At 39.9% G+C, this 22,959-nt stretch overlaps 1 protein-coding gene across 2 annotated transcripts in view; it reads left to right on the top strand.

Moving 5' to 3' along the window:
- The window catches only part of Snap25 (Synaptosomal-associated protein 25kDa), a 510,490-nt gene that overhangs the window by 231,569 nt on the left and 255,962 nt on the right, over nt 1-22,959 (top strand). The window contains exon 4 of one of the 2 annotated variants that reach the window (XM_044392595.2): nt 5,282-5,330. The exons of the other annotated variant lie outside the window; for it this stretch is intronic. Coding sequence (XP_044248530.1) covers nt 5,282-5,330 — 49 coding nt within the window. The remainder of the gene's footprint in view (nt 1-5,281; nt 5,331-22,959) is intronic. 2 annotated transcript variants of the gene reach the window in all.

Below are 22,959 nucleotides of genomic sequence, written 5' to 3'. Positions count from 1 at the left end.
GGCACACAGCCTCTGCACGGAGTCGGCTTCTTGCATATAACTTTCCGTTTCAGTGGCTCGGGCCCATATGGGAGCAGCGTACATCAGTGTCGATGTGACAACGCTTATCAGGCTTGGGTGAGATTTAATTGTAGTTTCTCCAAATTTGATAGTTGCTGTCTCTACTATCTGCCTGCTACTTATCATGACTGCTCTCGTCTTGTGGGCTGCCAAGGTGAGTCCCTTGGCGTCGAGCCATGCGCTTGCTCGTTCCCCAGCTTCGTAGCAGATTCTCTGCGCTTCTGGGAGTTTCTTTTCAGAAACTACTATAGCTACGTCATCGGCAAAGCCAATGAGTCGTGCCCCTTCGGGCATCGTGATCCTAAGGATCCCATCGTACATGGCATTCCATAACAATGGGCCTAGGACTGATCCTTGTGGGACTCCCCCGCTCACCCTGTGGGTCGATTGCCCGGAATCAGTTTCGTACAAGAGCAGGCGTCTTTCGAAGTAGCTCGCTATTACTCTCTGTATATACATTGGAACATTTAGGTTTCTCAATGCACTTAGAGCATGGTCCCAGCTAGCGGAGTTGAATGCGTTTTTAACATCCAGCGTTGCCGCTATGCAGTACTGCTTAGTGCCGTACAGCTACCTTTTCCCCTCGATGGCTTTATCTGCGATTTCACACAGTTTTCCGACGGCGTCAATGGTAGATAGTCCCTTCCGAAAACCGTACTGCATCTCTGAGAGGCCGTTGGTTTCGACAAGGGCACCTTCTAGCCGGGAGTGGATTATTCTTTCGAGAATTTTACCCACGGTATCTAGCATGCAGAGTGGCCTATATGAAGAAGGCTCCTCCGCCGGCTTGTCCCCCTTTGGTATGAGTACCAGCCGCTGTTGTTTCCAGCGACTACGGAACACACCTTCTGTTAGGCATGCGTTATACATGTCAACATACTCCTTTGTGTTTGCCTTATGGCAATTGCTTTATGGCAATTTTAAGGACTTTATTTGGGATGCCATATGGTCCCGGTGCCTTGTCATCCAGTATTGTCTTCAATACCCGGAGGACTTCTTCGGCACTTGTGAGCTTTATGCTCGCAGTGTTCACGATCTGTGAGGTTCGCGCCATACTCTCTTGCTCTGGGAATAGTGTTTCCACTATCCCTTTTAGGGCGACTGGGCATGTCGGCGATGAACTACTAAATACCCGAAGCCGTTTTGTGACGAGTTTATATGCGAAGCCCCATGGGTTGGAGTCTATTTCTTCGCATATATTATTAAAGCACCTGCGTTTGCTTTCTTTTATGGTTTTTTCCAGGGCTCGTCTTTTTTCCCTGAAAGCTAGTTGTAGTGACTCAAATTCGGGCCTTCCTCTTGAGCGTTGGTATGCGCGTCTTGCCCTGTGGCAGTCTTTCCTGGCTTCCGCAATGGATTGGTTCCACCAGTATGCAGGTCTTCTTCCTGATGGGTTTCTTCCCTTTCTCTGCATAGATGCATCACAGGCTAGCTTGGTGTAGTCTGCGATGTGGTTTTCCCGTTCTTCAGCTGAACCGCTAGTGGAGAGGTCCTCGAAAAACATCTGTACCATCTCCACGTCTAGCGTTTCTATTTTGTACCCTGCCACGGTCCTAGGAACCCGTGGTGGGCCATTTCTGGACTTTATCGTGCAGATTATTGCTGCATGGTCACTACCCATGTAGGTGTCACTAACCTCCCAGCTGGAGCCTGCGGCCAATCCAGCGCTCACAAATGTGAGGTCAATGATGGAACTGGTGCCGGCTCTACAAAAAGTCGGTTTCGTTCCAGAGTTCAGCAGCACTAGGTCAAGTGCGGCGAAGCTCTCAAGTAGCGCCATTCCCCTCGGATTTGTTCTGGGAGAGCCCCAGTCGGAAGCCCAGGCGTTAAAGTCCCCGGCTATTACGGCTGGGCTATTTTCCTGGGCATCTTCTGCAATCCCTTCGAGTGCAGATATTGCCTGGCGAAGGCTATGGCTTGGCGGCAGGTAACAGCTATAGAACGCTATACCATTCACATGGGCCCTAGCGAAGCAATTTCCGCTTTTTTTTCTGTTAATCTGAAGCTTCGGATTTCCGCAGCTCCATATTGCCGATTTTTTGCTATCATCTGCTAGCCATTCTCCGAAATTTTTATTCCTGTATTGCTCGCTTATGAGTGCAATGTCTACGTTTTCCTCGATGACATTTTGCTCCAGCAACAATTGGGCAACCCTAAGCCCTTGCATAGCCCTCCTGAAGTACGGGCATTTCCCACTCATTGTTGGGTGGTCGCAATCCTGCTCCTTCTTGCGTTTGCAGATCATGCAGCAGGCCTTTACCTTGCAGCCTCTGACTTGGTGCTCCTTTGCGTCGCAGTTGTAGCAGCATTTTGAGCAGTCCTCTTGGATCCTGCAGTTCCCTGCTATATGGCCAAACTCCATACACTTAAAACACCTTTTAGGTGTTATCTTTAGGCGGATTCTACACGAAGTCCAACCCAGCCTAATTTTTCCCTTCTCTATGAGCCGTCTCCCTATGTTAGGCATGACTCTAAGTGTGGCAGTTTTGCGTGCCACCGTATGCCGCCCTTAGACTCATCACCGCGGATTCTGGCAGCTCCACATCGAACTGTGATTTAACCGCACATAGAATGTCCGTTTTCTCGGTGATCTCCTCTATATCCTTTACCTCGACCAGCATTATCTCAGTCAGCGCTCTGACATCAACATTGCTGCCCAGGACCGCCTTCATTGTGTTCTGAAGCTCCGCGGTTTTTGGGTCAGATACCTTGTTTAGAAGGATTAGTAATTCCCCCTTGTCGGGCGCACACGACAGCCTGTATGGCTTGTCCTAGCTCTTTCAGCTGCGGTTCAGCCTTAACCTTTTTAAGGATGTCCGCATAGGACCCTCCAGAGGAGGTGGCGATCACTATCGCGTCATTCCGAGGCGGTCGCATCCTTGGCTTCCTTATCTTCTGTCTAACCTGTTGCCATTCCTCAGGCTTCTTTCCAGGTTTTTTGGGCTTGCTGGTGCTCTCTGTCCCAGCGTGTTTCCCCTTTTTAGCACTTTGGCTGGCATTTCTGTCCGGTGCCTTGTGCATCTCCTTTTTTGCCGGTACAGCTAGCGTTTTCCCAGTTTCTTGGCCCCTGGGGCGCTACTATTTCCGCTCGCGAGCACTTCTGCGCAGGTTTTGTTGGCTGTCTCCTTAGCCTTTTCCTGTTCCTCGATTATGCCCTGCACAGCCGACAGGACTTCCCGCTGGAGATAGTCGATTTCGTCGACATTATCCCTCATGGGGTTTGTTATGGAGCGCTTTCCGTCCATTAGCCTCTTCAGCTCCCTGGCCTTCGATCCCAGGCCGGACAGCTGTTTTAGCACATCACCCTGCTCTTCGTCAGCAGCTTTTGGGGTGCTTTTTCCTCCTACTGAGGGTGTGCCAGGCTGCTTGCCACCGCACTCCACCCTTTTTTCTGGCGAACTCGCCATCGCGTTGCTTGTTTTAAACGGGTCAGCTCCCATGTTGGCCCAGTCAGGTAGGCTGGACAACGGCGGGTGAAAGCCGTCGGCATTAGGCGGCGGCGCCAGGCCTTTGTTTGCCGGCGTGCCTCCACTATCGTTTGGCACAACTCCTAGGCTGGCGCCAGGATGTTGTGCCCCCGATCCCCTGCCCGACATTTCCCCGCCTAGAGGATTCAGTGCGTGCGCACTGGTTTTTCGGGGAGGTTGGACCTTTTTCCCGCAGTATCCTGCTGATCTTCAATCGGACACAATTTAAGGAAAGAAAATAAAAAAAATAAAATTTAAAAAAATTTTGTTTATGAGTGACTTGTGTTAATTGAGTGTCTTCTGTTGTTTCGTTATACACTTCTTTAGCGAGTGTTTCGTGCTTGTTTTATTGAGTGATTCTCGGCTTGTGCCTGCGAGTTAAAATGTAGAATTTTTTAATCGCAAACGTTCACGGTTTCACAATATAAAACCACAGTTTTTGATATTCTCGTTGCTCTATTTGAGTTCACGAAAAAAATTCAATTTTTTTTGGCAGGTTTTATTGGTTTTTTTACGATGTTTAAAAGACTTAGCGAGGAAGCCGAAAGAAACACGACTCGATTTCCAGAGCGATTTTCAATACATTAGTATTACGAGTGCAATTCTACGAGCGAGTAAAGCCGCGGAGTTAATACTAAACAAATTAAGTTACCTACATAGTTACTAGCTTAGTGCGAGCAACTGGGCGTCTATTACTATATCTATCTGTGTTAAATGGTGTTGTTAATGCTGAGCAACATTGGTTGCGAATAAAAACCTGACCAGGCAAAAGAGAATTTTGTAGTGGAGTTCCAATACAATACAATACAATAGTCACTAAAAACAGAAACAAATGTGTCACAGAGAACAGACTTCCCGACCTGTCAGAACTCTTTACAAGTTGTTACAGTGTTAGCCACTGTATAAGATGTTTATATCTCAGAATATAAATAAAAGTCATCTTTAGTTTCCAATTTTTCCTTCAAGCTTAGTACTCAGTACGACGAAAACTGCTAGCTAAGCATAGCCGGGGACTTTTTTCACCGCGGTACTCAGATGAGCTAAGGAAATGGTAAGGAAATACCAAAAAATTACTAGATTTAGCGAATGAATTCCGCGGCCCAAAGATTAAAATATTTGATCTTTAGCAAACTATATATGTATGTAAGGAAAATTCCAAAAACCAATGGAAAACTGCCTGTAGGAGTTGCGGCAATACATATCGCCATTTTGTAAATTTAAAAATTGGCGCCAGTTGATGTTTGCTGTTTGTCAACAAACCCAGCTGATTAAGAGTAAGACCATGCTACATGCATTGCGGAACACAGATTAAGTTTACTAAATCAAATGGAGACAACGTTAGCAGCATAGGGATTTGTGCGAGCTGATACACAGATAAACTTTTCGAGCACACGGGTCTTCTCTTGATAAAACCGTGCAAATGTTTTATTGAGTATTCTTTCAACACTTATCTAAGTGTAATTAGCTATTGTTATTTTAACGTAATCGGACATTATGGCACTGGAATTTATGCATGCACCACCAATATTTTTTTTACTTTTCAACCAATCGCGCAGTACTGATTTTAAGAAAAAAACGAATATTTAATGTGTTCCTTTAAACGCTTACGTTACTAAAAATATTCCAAGTTGTCACAAAACAAAACCTTTACCACACTAAGTATGCTCTTTAAGAACTGAAGAAAATACTTTATTACTTTATTTTTTTCGTATGAAATTCTAATGATTTCATAATGCAAATGTATTTCTATTTAGAGCGCGGAAGTTGGAATGCGAAGCATTGTAATGCTGGATGAGCAAGGAGGTAAGATAAATTTAGAAATACGAGCTTTGTGGTAGTATGTTTTTATATATAGACAAGAGAGAACGCTGTAGTCGGGTGCTCCCCAGCAATTGATGGCCAATTCTGTTAGTGTTGGAGCCCTAGATCACAAAAATAACACAATTTTTTTTTCGATGGCCCAGTTTTTTTTAAAGATTATTTAAAGTTCAAAATGTTAAATTTCTGACTTTTTTCGAATTTCTTCTTATATCTTGGTCCATATCCACCTAATTGGACCAGTTTTTGTTTCAATTTAAAGTCAATAGATCGGAAATTAACTTTGCCACACAAATCAATATGAATGCATAAATAATGGCAGCGCAGCAGCTATTAATACCCGTTACCTAGTCAAAAGGAGTGCCAGTGAGATGGACATATACAACTTGGATTGCGCATAACTTTTTAATAAAAACACGAAACTCGAGCTGTCAGCACCCACAAACACAAAACGATAAAATAATTTTAAAACACGACACGAACACGATTTTTTTGATCTTTAAACACTTAAGGGCGGTTTCTCGAGTGCCGGATAAAATTTCTTGAAAGGGATGAATTAAATAAAACAACCTTTTCAGTTAAGTTCTGTATTAAAACTGAATTTTATTTTCTAAGTCCCTAATTAGGAAACTAACATGAAATTCTTATTCTGGTCTTATCTGCGGCCTACGCAGAGGCCGCGTCTGCCTGCGCGGAAGAGTTATCTTTTGACCCCCCCACAGGAACCCTTGGCGGAATGTGAGAAGCATCTCGAGTGATTATCTTTGGTTTGGCTCAAGTGGCCTGCACTTACAGATTACAAGTGCTAGCACCGCTCCCCTGTGGGGTCTACAATTACAGATCATAGTTTATGGCTCTGGATCGATTTACAACTGTCACATGACATGCACAGAGCTCATAAAGTATTATATTTTATTTTTATTAGTGTTCGTCTGAACATTCTGCCAAGGGCCGGCAAGATTAGGTGTCTGTGTTAATTACAATTTATTTTATTTATTCTCAAAAATATTGCAATACAAAATTAGTGGACTGTATTAATTCGATATATTTTATTTTGCATAATAATTTTGACACCCCTTCACGGCTTGCAATTATTGTGTTTTAACATTATAGTGAATTTATTTATTTTTTTTAACATAAAACATTTTTATATCATTGATTTATTGTATCTACAAATTTATATATTAAGCATACCGCTGGGTAATGCTATAGCTTGTAACTGCCTTCGTATTTTTATATTCCTTATGAAATATACAATTAATATAATTATTATTACAATTGCTAAAATTAGGGATGCATGTCCAGTTACATGGTGAAAGTCTAATTCTCTCAATTCTAGCTTGTGAGTTTTTAAGTATTGAATTTCCTTTGACAAACGATTGATTTCGTCCGTATGGTTGATTAATGGCATGTCGAGCGGATTCCAAATAATCTTTGGTATCTCGTTAACTTCCCCAATGTAAGACAATGCTAATGTTCCCTGATCCTCTAACTGAATACTGTGTTAAGCAACTAATATTTTATCATCAGTTCGAGCAGTACAATCTGACCTCAGAGTCATTATTCCTAGTTCAGGTAAATCTATTATCTCTATCTTTGAATTGCTACACTGAATTCTAGCCTTCGAATTGTTTTGAACTTTAAAAATCCAACTACTTTTCTTTTCCAACTCAACCCAATATGACTTACTCTCGACAATCGATTTATATTTGCAGTTCGATGCCTTATTTGGTTTGAGAGGTTTAATCTCACAACTATTGTCGTTAGCACTTCTCCAAGGCCAACTTCCCTCGCAAACTCTTTTATTCGACTGCCACCTTTGACATTTATTAATAGTAGATTCTGCCATAAGATGATATGCATCGATCTCAAAATTATAAATTAAGTACTGAGAATCTACATGCACTGTAATCATGCGGTCGTCCAATTTTACCGGAACTGGGATAATTTTATAAAGTACTGAAGCATGTCTACCAAACAATGGTATTTTGGCATTAATTATTAATTTTTTATCCACAAATAAACCTCTAGCCGTCAATAATGTATAAACCTCCTTTAATTCTGTGCCTGTTCTTTTCCCTGGCAAGACTAAATTTTCAGACAAACTGTCTTTTATTCTGAAAATTTCACTTTTTAGCTGACTAGGTCTTAATATGTTTGTATTAAGTCGGCCATGATTTATGTCTATTAAGAGGCTTATGATACTATATTGAATTTTCTCGCATTCATCTATAATGTTACTTAGCTGTTTGGTTATCATAAAAAAGTTGATAGACTCTTTGTACACATAATATGATTTTTGCGATACCGCCGTCATATTCTTTATTCTTTCGTTCATTCCTTTAAAATTTGAGTTAACTTCATCCGTCGTTTTCTTTAAAATGTTATTCGTAGAATCGAGTAAGGAAGTTTGTTTCCTACTTAACTCGTTAAGGCTATGCTGATTGCTTAATAAGTTTTTCATATTATCCTCCATTTGTATCCTGTCGTCTTCATCCATTATTCCAAATAGAATGTGATAAAGCGATCCCATAAAACCAAATGGAGCACGTTTACTTCTTGATTTTCCCTGAGCCATAAAAAGTTTATTATTTTCTTCTATGTCTAAGATCTGCCTTTCCGTGTTACTCAGAACTAAAAGGCATTGATCCTCAAAACTATGAAGTCGTTCGCAAATTACCCTCATTTTTTGTATTAATTCTTTACCTTTTTTAAGCATTTCGAAGTAAACGTCCATATTATAAAATATTATTAAATTCCAAGAGGAGGCTACAATTTCAACATCCCCCATTGGGTCTAAATATATTGCCGAAGTCTTATTTATCTTCTCTATTGCATACCTTGGCTGATCAACTTTAGCTGATGCATTAGCAAATTGGCAGAATATAAATAATAACATGGCCATTACAAAACCAAGTTTTGAGATCTTTGATGTACCTCTTGTTTGTCTTTTCGGTTTTGTCTCTTCGGGATCAGATTCCATTTTATCGACAGTCTTTATTCCGTCTAAGGGACAAATTTTGCTTATCGGTCTAGTGATAAATCCATCTTGTAATTTCACTTCTACCACTCTAACCTTTTCGTCTTTACCCTTATGGACTTTTTCTACCTTTCCCATTGGCCACCTGGCTGGATGACTGTTCTCATCCTTCAACAAAACAATTTGTCCGTTCTCTATATTTGGACTTTCCCTCTTCCATTTGTTTCTCTGTTGTAAAGTATGCAAATACTCATCTTTCCATTTAACCCAGAAGTCTCTTCTAATTTTTTGGATTAATTTCCACCTATCTAAATTACCAATTTTCTCGTTTTCAATTGGTTCAACAATCTCTAACGGTGGTCTAACAATCAAGAAATGACCTGGAGTTAATACTTCATGTTGATCCATTTCATTCTCAGAAGTATACAATGGTCTTGAATTCAGGCATGCTTCTATTTGACATAAAAGTGTTGACATATCTTCGTATGTCAAACTATTTTCCCCTATTACCCGTTTCAAATGGTGCTTCATGGATTTAACTCCAGATTCCCAAATACCTCCTTCCGGGGGAATAAAATGCCAATCAATTCTATCTTTTTCAAGCTGCGCGGCAATCAATGTGTTTTCTTTGATTGCTTTAACGAACTCTTGATCCAACTTTCTTGAAGCTCCTACGAAATTTGTTCCGTTATCTGAATAGATATTGGCAACTTTTCCTCTTCTAGCGATAAATCTTCTTAGGGCTGCTAGAAATGCATCCGATGTTAAATCACTTACCATTTCTAGATGAATGGCCTTGGTAGCCATACACACAATTACGGCAATGTATCCCTTATATGTTTTTAGCCCACGATTCTTGGAACATTTAACAAAATAAGGACCTGCGTAATCTATCCCAGTATTTAAGAATGGGTACGACATTGTAACTCTGTATTTAGGCAGATTGCCCATTATTTGTTGAGCAGTATTTTGTCTGTACCTAGCACACTTGACACATTCTCTCAAATACTTCTTTAAGGAATTCTTTAGCCCGAAAATCCAATATTTCCTTTGGATATAATTTCGCATTAAGTTTATCCCTCCATGCAAAGTTTCTTTATGAGCCTTTTGGATCAACAAATTTGTTAAATGGCACTTGTCTAAAATAATTGGATGCTTTACTTCAAATTCTGCATTGGAGTTCTGTAGTCTCCCTCCTACTCGAAGCATACCATCCTCATCTAAAAATGGATTCAACGACAATATCCTATTACTTGTCTTAATTTCTTTTTTTGTTTCCAGGCATTTTATCTCTAGACTGAATTGATATTCTTGCTGTTTTTTAATAACGATCTTTTCAGCTCGATTCAGCTCCTTTACCGATAGAATAGAAGGAAAAGATTCTTTCTTAATTTTTGATCGAATGAATCTATTTAAATATACTATTATTCGTATAATTTTTTCAATGCTGGAAAACTTCTCCAATAATTTGTAAATGGGGTCATCGGTTTTGTTATTTAGAATAGAATTTACCAAAACCACATCTTCTTTGGATTGCTGTCGAGGCCAATGTTCCTTTGGCTCAGATAGCCATTTCGGACCTTTCCACCATAAATCAGTTGGCTAGAAATAATTCCTCTTGATGATAAATCTGCAGGATTTTCTTCAGACTTCACATGGTTCCATTCGGTATTAGTTAGTTTTCGAATGTCATCCGTTCTTCGTCTAATGAACTTGACCTTACTATCACCATTCTTAATCCATGCTAAAGTTATAGTGGAATCACTCCAAGCATAGATTTCTACTTTGGTATCAATGGATTCAATTATTCGTTTGATCAATTCACTAAGCAAGTGAGCTGCACATAACTCTAGCTTGGGAATAGTTTTTCTATTTTTAATTGGATTAATTATACTTTTGCTGGCTACTATGTTTACACAATTCCCTACTTTAGCATATACCACTGCTGCATATGCCTTTTCGGAAGCGTCAGCAAATCCATGAAGCTGTATTATTGAACAATTTTTTGAACTAATCCATCTTGGGATTCGAATCCCTTCTAAAAGCAATAAATTTTCCTTAAAATTTACCCAATAATCTTTATCTTCCTTGGATAATTCTTGATCCCATTCACTCTAATTTATCCATAGTTTTTGAATAAAAAGTTTTCCTAAAATAGTTACAGGAGCCAGCCATCCCAAAGGGTCATATATTTTTGATAATGTTGATAACACTATCCTTTTGTTGATGTTTTTCGAGTCCCCGCAATTTACTTTGAATTTAAATAAATCTTTCTGCGGTTCCCATTGAAGCTCAGGGTTTTTACGCTTTCATTTTCCACAAGAGTGAGAACCTTGTTATCTCCTGTATCTTCTACAGTTTCCATTATTTTTGAACTGTTCGATATCCATTTTCTTAAATTCATTCCCACATTTTGTAATTCTGGAGAAATCAATTTAATTAAATTATTGGCATTTTCTATAGAATCAGCCCCAGTCATTAGGTCATCCAATAAAAATCATTCCTAATTATCTCACTTACATCTTTGATTTTGCATTTATCAGCAATATCTACTAGAACTCTAGTAGCTAAATATGGTGCAGATGCTGTACCATATGTGACTGTTGTCAATTTATAATTTTTAATTTTTTCATCTGGAGAATCTCTCCATAAAATATATTGATACTGTTGATCATTATCATTAATATTTAACTGACGATACATTTTTCAACGTCCGCAGATACTACAAATTCCCATTTTCGCCATTTAATGATAATGTCAAAAATATCTTTTTGAACTCGTGGACCAACCCACATTATGTCGTTCAAACTTTTATTATTAGTTGTTTTTGCTGAAGCGTCAAAAACAACTCTTAATTTGGTCGTCAGGCTTGAATCTCTAATTACTGCCTGGTGAGGTAAAAAGTATTTTCCTTCTTCCTGCACTTCGACCATGTGACCTAAATCCATATATTCATGCATGAATTTAGCATAGTCTAACCTTAGTTTTTCATTTCTTTTTAATTTTTTCTCAAGATTCATGAAACGAGCCATTGCTTGTTTCTTCGAATCTCCTAAGGATACATCATCTTTAAATGGAAGTGACACAATGTATCGTCCATCTGAACCTTTTTTTGTAGTTTTTATGAAATAATTCTCACATATTTCAGATTCGATATCATTTTTGTCCTCTTCCTCAACTTCCCAATACCGACCCATATCTTTGAATTCGATGAATTGCTACAATTGTCTTCTTACCTTTGGATTTTTTGCATCCAGAGACAATCCACCCGAAATCGGTTTTTTGACCGAGGAGGCCATTAATTTTGACCACTCCATTCTGCAGAATGTGAGTGTATAGATCTGCCCCAATGATCAGATCTACACGACCCGGCTTATTAAAGTCTGGGTCAGCCAAATTGTACTTCTCCCACTTTGTTTTGTCAACATTAACTGTGTTGACTGGGAGAGCCCTCATAAGTTTTGGAAGTATAAGTGCTTCAACTCTTATCGTTTTTTGGGAATTATTTCGTTTAATTGAAAGATTTACCTTGTGCTTCGAGTTGCACTTTCCCGTGGACGATACTTTACTGATCTCTGTTTCAGACCGAATTTTGGGCAATTTCAGAATCTGCGCAGATTCTTCTGAAAGTATTGTGCTTTGAGAACTACTGTCGATCAAAGCTCTAAAATTTTCGAAACCTCCCTCAGAGGTTTGAATTTGAATGCGTGCTGTAGCTAGCAACGCTTGTTCCGATGTCATACACGAGTTTACTTTATTTTCATTCGTTTTTTAAACTTTTTGGTCTGTTTTAGACTTGACGAAAATGTGTAGCATACTATGGTGATTTTTCTTACAAATCGAACATGAAATGTCACTTTGACATTTCTTACTATATGAATGTTTAAGGCATTTAAAACACAAATGTGCCTTTTTTACTTTTTCCATCCGTTCAGATGGATTCAAAGCCTTAAATTTTTGACACTGTAGTATCAAATGTCCCGTACTTTTGCACATCGGACAACTGTTAGTAGACAACTCTTTCATATTGCTACTGAACACTTTTTTACCACGTTTTTCATCCTGAACTGAGCTAATCGAACTGAGTCGTTGCTCTAAAAATTCAATGACATCGGACAATGCTTGAATTTCATTAGTTTTTTTAACATGGCTCTCATACAGTTGTAGAGCTTCTTTGTTAAATTTTCTTATTATTATGTGTGCAAAAACTATATCGACCTTGTCAGAAATTTGTGCCTTTAATTTTATCATGTGAATTGACTCATTAATTGTGTCAATAAACATTCTTAATTGCCGCACTGATTCCACATTTAGATTTTAGAGATCAATAAGGCGATTAATCTGATCGGAAAAAATGTTCCTTTTATTTTCATACCGCTTGGTTAACAATTCCCAAGCGGCCTCATAGTTTTCACCTGATCCCAACAATAAGTGAGAAACCACATTCCTGGCTTCTCCATTAAGTGAGATTTTAAGGTAATTAAATTTTAAGGAAGGACTGAGATCCTCCCTTAAATGTATGATTTCATTAAACAACTCATAAAATAGGTCCCAATCTTTGGAATCTCCATAAAATGTGGGTACCTGAATTTTAGGTAGCGTTGGCAAATCATCAATTTTATGATTTCCAACTTCTACCTTACTAGGCACAATTTCCTCGAGTTTTTTCTCATATCTTTGGTCACCATGGAAATATCGAACGCTAATTCTTCCAATATATCATTATACCTTTTAATCGTGACGTCCAACTATCTTATCCCAATAAAAATTAAGCTTCCCTATCCTAATTTCAAATGTTTTTATTTTATCATCTTAAATATCCTCAAATGTATCTTTTAAATACCTTTCTAACTGCTCTATTGCTGTATCTAACTGGCTTTCGCAGTTTACACTTTTTTCTGTATTCTGCTCTTTTACCATTAATTTACCATCGGGCTTATCGGATTCAGCTAACACTTTATCTATTCTTATTTTAATTCTATTAAAAATCGAGAGCATTTGCTCGTAATGACTCTTAATGAAGTAGTCATGGGCAACTACTCCAATATGCATAAGAGCTTTGTGATTTTCGATGCACTCGGCCTTTAGCTCATCAAATTTCTTTAAGTATTCAAATGATAAGCTTGGGAGATCTTCCAGCGCCTTACTGGCGTTGGTAATCTCCACCTGCCTTTTTATTAGTGCGATTGTTTGCTCGGACAACATTTTTTTTTATATAATATTTGTAATTAAAAAAAAAAAATTTTAATTTGATATATAGGACTTATATGATCCTATATTTGTTGCCGCTGTTGTTGTCGCTGTTAAATCTTCGATGTTAGTCGTTCCGATGCTGTCCTCCTTGAAGTCCTGGAGTCCTTATTGCAGTTTTGATGATGATTTGCAGATGATTTACAGATGATTTACAGATGATTTACAGATGATTTACAGATGATTTACAGATGATTTAGGTTTTTTTTTTTTTTTTGGAGTCACTTTATTTTATTATTTGTATTTCTTTTGAATACATTTATTTTTATTTAATTATTTGTTATTAAATTCGGGAGTAATTTTTGTTGCCAAAATCGGGAGTCACTTTTAATTTATTTCACTGTGATAACGTGAACACTTTTTCGAAGTCGGCCTCGAATACGCCTGATTTTATTAAATCACTTTTTCGATGTTTAAAAGGCGTCGAAAACGCCCAAAAATATATTTGCTCGGGGGCAAATATTATTTTTATTATTAATTTGTCGATTTTTCGACCACTTTTACAACAAATTTTGACTTTTTTGTTGTAATACTATAGTTGAATACATTTTTTATTACATCAGAAAAGATTCGTTTATATCTTTTTGATTTTTATTAATTTTTTACTCTGTTTCTTAATACTGGTGGGGGATAACAAGAGTCAACTATTCATTAACACCTTAAACAAAAACTGCAAGTGTTACAGATTTTATTTTTTAGGTGCTGGCCTAAGTTCTGAGTTCTTACCACGGGTGGGGGAGAACTGCAGAGTTGTCGAAGGACCAAAATGAAAGGGATGAATTAAATAAAACAACCTTTTCAGTTGAGTTCTGTATTAAAACTGAATTTTATTTTCTAAGTCTCTGCTTAGGAAACTATCATGAAATTCTTATTCTGGTCTTATCTGTGGCCTACGCAGAGGCCGCGTCTGCCTGCGCGGGAGAGTTATCTTTTGACCCCCGCACAGGAACCCTTGGCGTAATGTGAGAAGCATCTCGAGTGATTATCTTTGGTTTGGCTCAAGTGGCCTGCACTTACAGATTACAAGTGCTAGCACCGCTCCCCTGAAGGGTCTACAATAACAGATCATAGTTTATGGCTCTGGATCGATTTACAACTGTCACATGACATGCACAGAGCTCAGACTTTTCCTTTGAATTATACCCAAACAGCTGATGAAATAATCGAAGCTCGCCATTTTTTGCGCTCTACAGCACAATTCTGTGCGTTAACAGCACTCTGTAATTGTTTCTCGTTCAGATAAATTAAAGCAATCGAGAAAGCGGATTTGCTTTTACGAACAGTTTATCTGTTCTTTAAGTTTTTCGAACAGTTAGCTATCAGGGACTTTGACAGGGGCTCGAGAAACCGGCCCTTAATTCTTGTTAGTAACATGTTTTTATTTAAAAACAAGAACGGAAGTTAACTTCGGCCAGCCGAAGTTTATATACCCTTGCAGGTATGCCTACTTAAAATGTTGTTCTTACAATGTCAAAAATCAAATCGCCTACTTTCTACAAAGTTACAATGGTTTTTCTATTATTTTTTTGATTATTCCTATGGGAGCCATAAGAGATCTGATCCGGCTCGTTTCAAAATATGTACTACCTGCAATAGAAAGAAGACTTTTGGGAAAGTTTCATCGCGATAGGTTTAAAACTGAGGGGCTAGTTCGCATAGAAATGGACAGACGGACAGACGGACATGGCTAGATGGACTCGGCTATTAATGCGGATCAAGAATATATATACTTTATGTGGTCGGAAATGTCTCCTTCCCTGCGTTGCAAACATATGAATGAAATTATAATACCCTCTGCAAGGGTATATTAAAAGTTTTTATAATTTAGAGCTTAACAGCCTGGTCCTTTATTCGGTAAGTACATCAGGGAATAGATGTAGAGAATGCCCTCTCACTTGTTGCAGAGCTAACTGGGATGCTTAAAATATTCCTTGAAAGTTTTTGCAATAACTTTTGATGATTGGCATATCGTTTCTGCAGTCTTTTGAGCTTTGAAAATAATTTTATATTTCCAAGTGAACTTCATTTTTGTCAAGCCTGATTTTTGTTTTAGGTTTTCATCTTTAGGGTAGTACTCAACCCAACAAAAAGTCGTCCAAAACAAAAAACCAGAGTTCGGAAAATAACACACACTGTAAATAACTTGTGTTATTAACATGTTAAATGTCAAAGTGTTAAGTTAAAAATTGTAGCCTACAATTAGAAACTTTCTGACATATGTAGGCTACAATTTTTAACTTTTTAACAAGTTATTTACAGTGTTTGTTATTTTCCGAACCCTGCAAAAAACTTCATATGAAATAAAATTTCTTGACGTTTTTTTCATAAGAAGTTTTTTGTTTTTCACGACTTTTTGTTGGTTTGAGTACTAACCCTTATACTTCATAAACTCACTGTTTCAGTGGGTGATGTCGTTTTTAAAACATACGTAATCACTTCACACAATTTTAACAAGTAATGAGACATGATCCTTTAGTTCAAGATCTGGTGGGCTTAGGAAGAGGCCTAAATAATAAATATCATTTTGGCTAAGGCGTTTTTCTATTTCTTACATACAAATCGACCCAGTCTAATATGCATCGTTTAACAATTGCATTTACCAAATAAAAAAAAAATGTTTGTTCCCAGTGGTGAGAATTGACCAGAGTAGTCAGGAGTATGTAGTGTTGGGGTTTTTAGGGCAGGACAGGGTCAGGGGTATTGGAAAAGGGACAAGGGCGGGGAACACGCTGGTAATGTGAAACCTATAGGGCTTATAATGATTAATGCCGTCTCCTCACTGATGTACATTTTGTATTATTTTTTAGGTATTCACAAAAATGCTATTTCCTGCCCGCAACAGATACAGCATTTAGCATTTATCATTTCCAAAACAGAAGTGCTTTGCTTCAAAATTCAAAATATTCAAAGCTAACAAAAATTATATTATTTTTGTCATATGTTTTTCGCTCAAAAAGTTGAATTATGGGCATCATTTCTTAAATACTAATATCCGCAAGCAGAAGATTTTAACAGTCAAATGTATTGACCATGGACAATACAAAATTTGATTATTGTATTATGCTTTTGTTTGCATTATATATTGCGTTATCTTTACTGCTTATTTCTTATATTGTTAATTTTTCAATCCTTCGGCGGACTTAGTACAATAATGGTGGTTTGTTGCCTCTTACTTCCTGTGACAAAGCTGAGGGGCAAAAGATTGGTCAGCTTTTGTTAACTGCAGTTATACGCTATTTTTTTTTCTGCACAGAAATCATCTGTAGTGGGCCTTGATTATTTTTAAAATCTTGCGATAGTCGTTTTGTCGATAGTCAAAAAATACTCAGATATTTGGTATTTTAGGCACGAGAATATCGAAATGTAGTATCATTTATTGTCAAATGCTCTTTTCTCCTACCTCTAAAACCACTGGAAAATATATGGGAAAAATGTAACAAATACCAAAAAATGTCAAAATGCTACATTCAGCTCTGGTGAGGGAACGGCATAATGAAAAAAAAAACTTGTATAGAATTAGAGCTCTAAGTTGATCTGCTATCACAAAGATATCTTGCAACTTCAAAGGAGTTGCCTTATCCATTTAGATCAGATTTAAACGGCAGCCTTACTTCAAACCAACCTGATGGCAAAACCTGAGAAGTCTTCCGGTAGTGTTCTTTAGATAACTTTTGCTCGGGTGACAGAATTTTCCTTAGAGATGGCCATTCTTCAAGTGACCAATACTTCTGTCGTGTGCTGTCAAAAGATACTGTAACGAACTGATTGTTTAGGTCTGCTCGCTACGAGATTCGTGCGGCTTGTGTGTTCGTCCCACCAAATTTATATAAACGTGACCTCCCAGTAGATCAGTGAGAAAGCACAGAATTCACGGGTTCTTAGGGGGTTTATTGCGGGTGGAGTAGTACAGTGATCTTGTAGGCTCGGCTGGCCTCGGTGTTGCCACTCGTCGACGACTTCTGGTCGCCTTGATAACTCGTTGCTCTCCTCGTTGACTTAGCGTTCTGGTTCTGTAGCTCCCTCGACGATCCTTTGAAGCTCCCTGAATATCCTTGAAGCTCCCTGAAGATGCTCGACGCTCCCTGAAGATGTTCGGCGCTGCTCGTCTCGGCTGCGTAGACTCGATCACTACTCGTAGCGCCTTAGACTCGCCAGGAGATCAGCTGCGCGGGTTTAGGGAAGCGTCACCGTTCTCAGACTAGGGTGAACAGAGACGCGCTCTCCAGGAATATCTGCTGTCGATACGTTACCGCCTGTCCCTTGCTCTGTCCCGGATGGTCCCACTAGTGCTTCTGGTACTCGGGGTCTTGGTCGTACGCCGATCCGGGACTACACGACTCAACCGTAGGGATCTTCTGGAGTTCTCCACTCGAGACCGCAAACGATCGGCCGATCTCCCTTCTGGCTGATAGGTTTCTCCCCAAGCTTACGCTTTCTTGTCGCAGGCTTTCACCTCTCAAACTCTGTTCGACGCTCCAGGCTAGATGCGAGGATTTAGTGAGAGAGGAATGAAACGGATCGCCTTGACCTAGCCGTGTGACGCCCTCTGGACCTCAGCTACCTGTGTCTCAATTCGGAGATTCCTGGTGATCCAATCCCGAACGTCTCGACGTAGCGATCTTGCTCCTTGTAGGCTCCCACGGCGCTGCTTCCGGCGATTCGACTTGTTGTTGCTTACTTGTAGTTCACTGTACTTGCTGACTTCCTCACTTTGTTATCGGGACTGATCTTAATAGACGGACTTCGTGATCGACTGATGGTGATAGACTGATGGTGATCGACTGATCCAGGTACCAGCGCCCGGCGACTTTTTATAGGGCCTCCGGACACCGTTATTTCCCCTTTGCGCTCTGTCGGCGGCATCTCTCCACTCCGGGTCCAAGGTCCGTGGTTCCCGTTTGACCCACTTGTCCTTCTGACATGGCCTTCGCTTTTAGTTCTGCGTGTTGCTGCCATCCCGCTGATTCCGATGGTGCATGTGGCACGCCTGTATGTCGCTCCGTTGCGGAGATGTGGCCCTTGTCCAACGTCTAAAGTCCGGTGCAGTTCCGTTATTTCCTTCTGCGCTCTACTCGCGCAACTCTCCAATGCAGGCCCAAAGTCCAGGGTTCCTGTTTGACTCCCTGGCACTTCGCACACGGCCTGCAGTTGTTGTTTTTCTTGTTGTTGCCGTCCCGCTGATTCCAATGGTGCATGCGGCACGCCTGTGTGCCGCTCGGTTGCTGAGATGTGGCACTTGACCTTCTAGTCCAAAGTCCACGGAAGAGTCCAAAGTCCGATGCCGTTCCGTTAATTCCTTTTGCACCCGGCACTCTCGCTCTGCCAGAGAAGTCTCCACTCTCTCTCTCTCTCTCTCTGCACCCTTGTTCTCCTGACTCTCCCTCTCCAAACTCTCTCCTTCAGAGCTCTCTCTCTCCACCTTGAAGTCTCCACTCTCTCTTCGCCGCGACGCTACTACGCTAATTCGCCGGCCGGTGATCCGTTATTCTTGTTGTTGCTATTTGTGGGGAGTTACTCTACTCCTCACATTCCCCCCTTACTACGGGAAGTGTTTAGGAAAACTCGTTCCTACTCTCTGGCGTTTGCTTGTGTATCCTAGCCATTGAGTTCTTGCGATGATCTTGTTGATTCCCTCAGCGCTCCCTCGTTGCTCCCTCGTTGCTCCCTCGTTGCTCCATCGTTGCTCCCTCGACGCTCCCTCGACGCTTTCAACTCCGAGAGTTTCTACAGAGCAAGCAAGCATCTCTGCAGCAATTTTGAACTTTCCGCGCCGATCCTCCATCTGGCCACACTGGGCATCGATAACCATCGGATATCGGTATGCCAACGGACCCGCAGTTTGAATTTTCCGCGACGATCTCTGATCTGGTTCCACTTGGAACCGATATTCATCACCTATCGATATTCGTAACCTATCGATATTGCAGGTGTAGCGTTGCCTTCTGATCACAGCGATATTCACCATGATTTTTCCATTTTTGTGTGCCCATCGATCGCACTATCGTCCAGTGCCAATCGACCGCCTTATCGAGGCGCCCCCGTCCCTAGTTCATGGTGAATTTGCACAATTACAATTGTTTCTGTAAGTGCAAGCTTTGGTGTGTTTTTCTTTCTGTTTCTAATTTGTTTTTGTTCTTCCAGATGAATCCAACATTCGCCCTTTCTTGCCCTTGGGTCTGGGGTCAATGCCCCTGATACGGTTGACTGCGGCGAAGCTGTAGATTGGGGCATTCCGTGAGCCAATGGGTTTCTTTACCACTTTGGTTGTGGTGAGTTGTCAAATTGGCTGGACCGGCGTTTATTCTGTCTATATTTCAGGGCTTTCGTGTTTTTCTTCCGATTGGTGTTTCGGTCAGGGGATGTCTGGCGGGATACGATATAGCCCTGAAGCTGTACCGTCTCCCCCCTTTCTTCGGTGAAAGTTGAATACGATCTCCAGTGCATATGTTTTCCTGCGTGGCATCATCCTGTGCGTTTCTGTTTCCCGCGGCGTGTTCACGGATGACTCTGGTGAATGCCGGACGACCAATCCGCTGCTAGTGTGTGTCCTTGTGTATCAGCGTATTCTTGGCGTGTCCTTCGAGTTCCTAGGAGTTTCCTCGGATTTAACCTGTATCGTAGCATCCTTGGAGTGATTTCGTAGTATCCTTGAAGTTCTCGTAGTATCTTTGGAGTGATTTCGTGGTATCCTTGGAGTTCTCGTGGTATCCTTGGAGTTCTCGTAGTATCCTTTGAGTTCTGGTAGTATCCTTGGAGTCATCATAGTATCCTTGGAGTTATCATAGTATCCTTGGAGCTATCCCTTGGAGTGATTTCATAGTATCCTTGGAGTTCTCGTAGTATCCTTGGAGTTCTTGTAGTATCCTTTGAGTTATTTCTTGGAGTCATAGTAGAATCCTTGGAGGAGTTTCAATGCTATTGTTCGTTTGTTGTTTCTGCCTGTTGCGGTCGCTCGCTTGTTTCTGGTGTTTTTGCTGTTGCTATTTGTGGGGAGTTATTCAACTCCTCACAATACAAAAAGCTCTTCACTACAACTAAAACTTTTCACATTTTCTGTAGGGGAAGATGCCTTATACCTTCCCGATACAACCCATCCTAGGAGGGTTTTCTACAAAGTTCGAAAGTCAGGACCTTGTCTAAATTGTCCAACAGCTAATAATTCGAAAAAAATTGCTGCTCCTACTTAAAAATCTATTCTTTGTGGCTTGTAGAAATATGGGTCCGCCAAAGGTAGGTTCTTTGGAATTTTACAGTCATTGATATTAACAGATGGTATCCTAATATTGATTTTTAAATCGAATAAATACTCACTACCATTTATACGCGACTTCACCACTGTATGTACCTTTTTCTTAACTTGAGAATTGGACTCGCCAATACCAAGTAAGTTGATACACGACTCCTCTTTACGGATCTGTAAGCGGTGAGCAAGGTCCTCTGTTATAAAGTTAGTTTAGGACCCAGAGTGCTCGGGCCAAAATAAATTCACCGTTTTTGGTTCGTATACTTACCAACGACGTGGGCAAAATAACCCTATCCGATGATGTCGCATGCATAACATGTGACGTGGAAGGCTGATTTTGATTTAAAGGAGGAGTAAAAATCTCTTGGTATGGTGGCAACGCTAAACTGTTCTTGGAAATTGTATATCGCAGTAAAACGTTATGCGAGCGTCCACAAGCTCGACATTTATTAACTTTGCATTTCGAGACAGTGTGACCTTTTCGCATACAATTAAAGCATAATGAAGCAGATTTTACAAAGTCAAACCTTTGCATAACTGAATGACGACCAAACGAACCACAGTTCGCTAGGATATAGTCGTCCGCATTGCAATAGCTACAACCTTGCTGGGATTTACTGTTGGAAGAAGAACAGGTAAATGAGTTACGTTTATGTGGCTTGCTCGACGTAACTTTATCTTGCTTCGGTTTCGTCCATTCTTCAGCAGATAAATGCTGATATCGGCGATTTAAATTTTTTTCAAAATCGGACCAAAGATCGAATTCGATCGATGACACGGTATCGATAAGATTTCTTAGATATGACTGTAGCGATATTTTCGGAAGACTAAACAATGTACTAAACAATGTTGAAATATTATTCATAACAATTAAACATTCCTTATCATACACTTTTTCAAGCTCACCATAGCTTTTTCAAAATGGCTCTCTGTGACTTGGTAGGCCTTGATAGTCCCCAAAGCATCACCAGAAAGACAAGAGATTAAGTGATTAAATTTTTCAATAACGGGAGTGTTATCGTTTTGATGAACGAGAGTTTCGAAAAGGCTCATGAAATTTTTTAACTCCGAGTGTTTGCCGCTGAATTTCGGCAATGCCAAATTCGGAAGTCGAGCTAGAAGCTAACCCAAGAGTTTTGGCTTCGCTATCTGTCTTTAAGGCCGAGATAAGAGACAATACTTTTGCCTTGGTTGTTTCTGAAAGCTTTTCCAACTCTTCTCCAAAATCATCGCCATCATCTAAATCTTCTATCTTTTCTTGTAATTGATTTACCTTGTTAAGCGCCGTTTTCTCGTCCGTACTTTAGTTTGCCTGCCGGGAGAACGGAGCGATAAACAAAAAATGGTTTACTCGTCTTAGCGCAGGTAGATGAATTTGTGCGGTTGGATTTGTGCGCAAGTGTTGCCAGACATTCGAGCGTTGTCAATCTGATTATACTCGTCATTCGGAAACGGCTAATTCTATTTACAGTTAAATATAAATCAAATTTGTAAAAGTCATCCAATTTATTTTAAAATGAATTCCCGAGCAATTAATCTTCAAACTACGTGGGATATCGTCGAATTGACAGATATCAAGACCAAAGAAATTACTTAAAACATTACAGTGATGAAGAATTTATTAAAAGGTTTTGCTTTGTAAAAGCGCGGTGCTATCTATTTTGCAAAAATGTTTTTTGCGACTTGAATCTAAAGTAAAGAAGTAAATGTATTCATTTGGTTTTACAAATTCCATATAATCAAAAACCATTATTAAAGGGAAACGGCAATACAGCCTTAAGCTTCGAATAGCTTTTAGATTCTACGCAAGCGGCAGTTTTTTTATAACGGTTAGCGATTTTTCTGGTGCTAGCGTGGCCACAGCCAGTCGAGTTGTTAAGGAAGTTTATTTTGCTATAGCGTCTTTATCAATTTATGAAGTACCCGCGTATTGAAGATCTTCAAGGAAATGTTGTTTCCAAATGTCAAAGGAGCCATAGATTGCACGTATGTAAGAATTCAATCTCCCGGAGGGAATTCCGAAGACACCGGTTCTACAAAAATTGTCTCCTGTTCATCGGTGTAATTTTTACCGTGAAACTTTTTTTCTGCCGACATTGTTTTTTTATTAGTTTGAAATTTTGTTTATATCATCAGCTGTT

This window comes from Drosophila takahashii, chromosome 3L (genome assembly GCF_030179915.1).
Source record: "Drosophila takahashii strain IR98-3 E-12201 chromosome 3L, DtakHiC1v2, whole genome shotgun sequence".
NCBI lineage: Eukaryota > Metazoa > Arthropoda > Insecta > Diptera > Drosophilidae > Drosophila > Drosophila takahashii.
The sequence above is the reverse complement of the archived record's forward strand: the minus strand, read 5'-3'. Positions and strand labels throughout refer to the sequence as shown.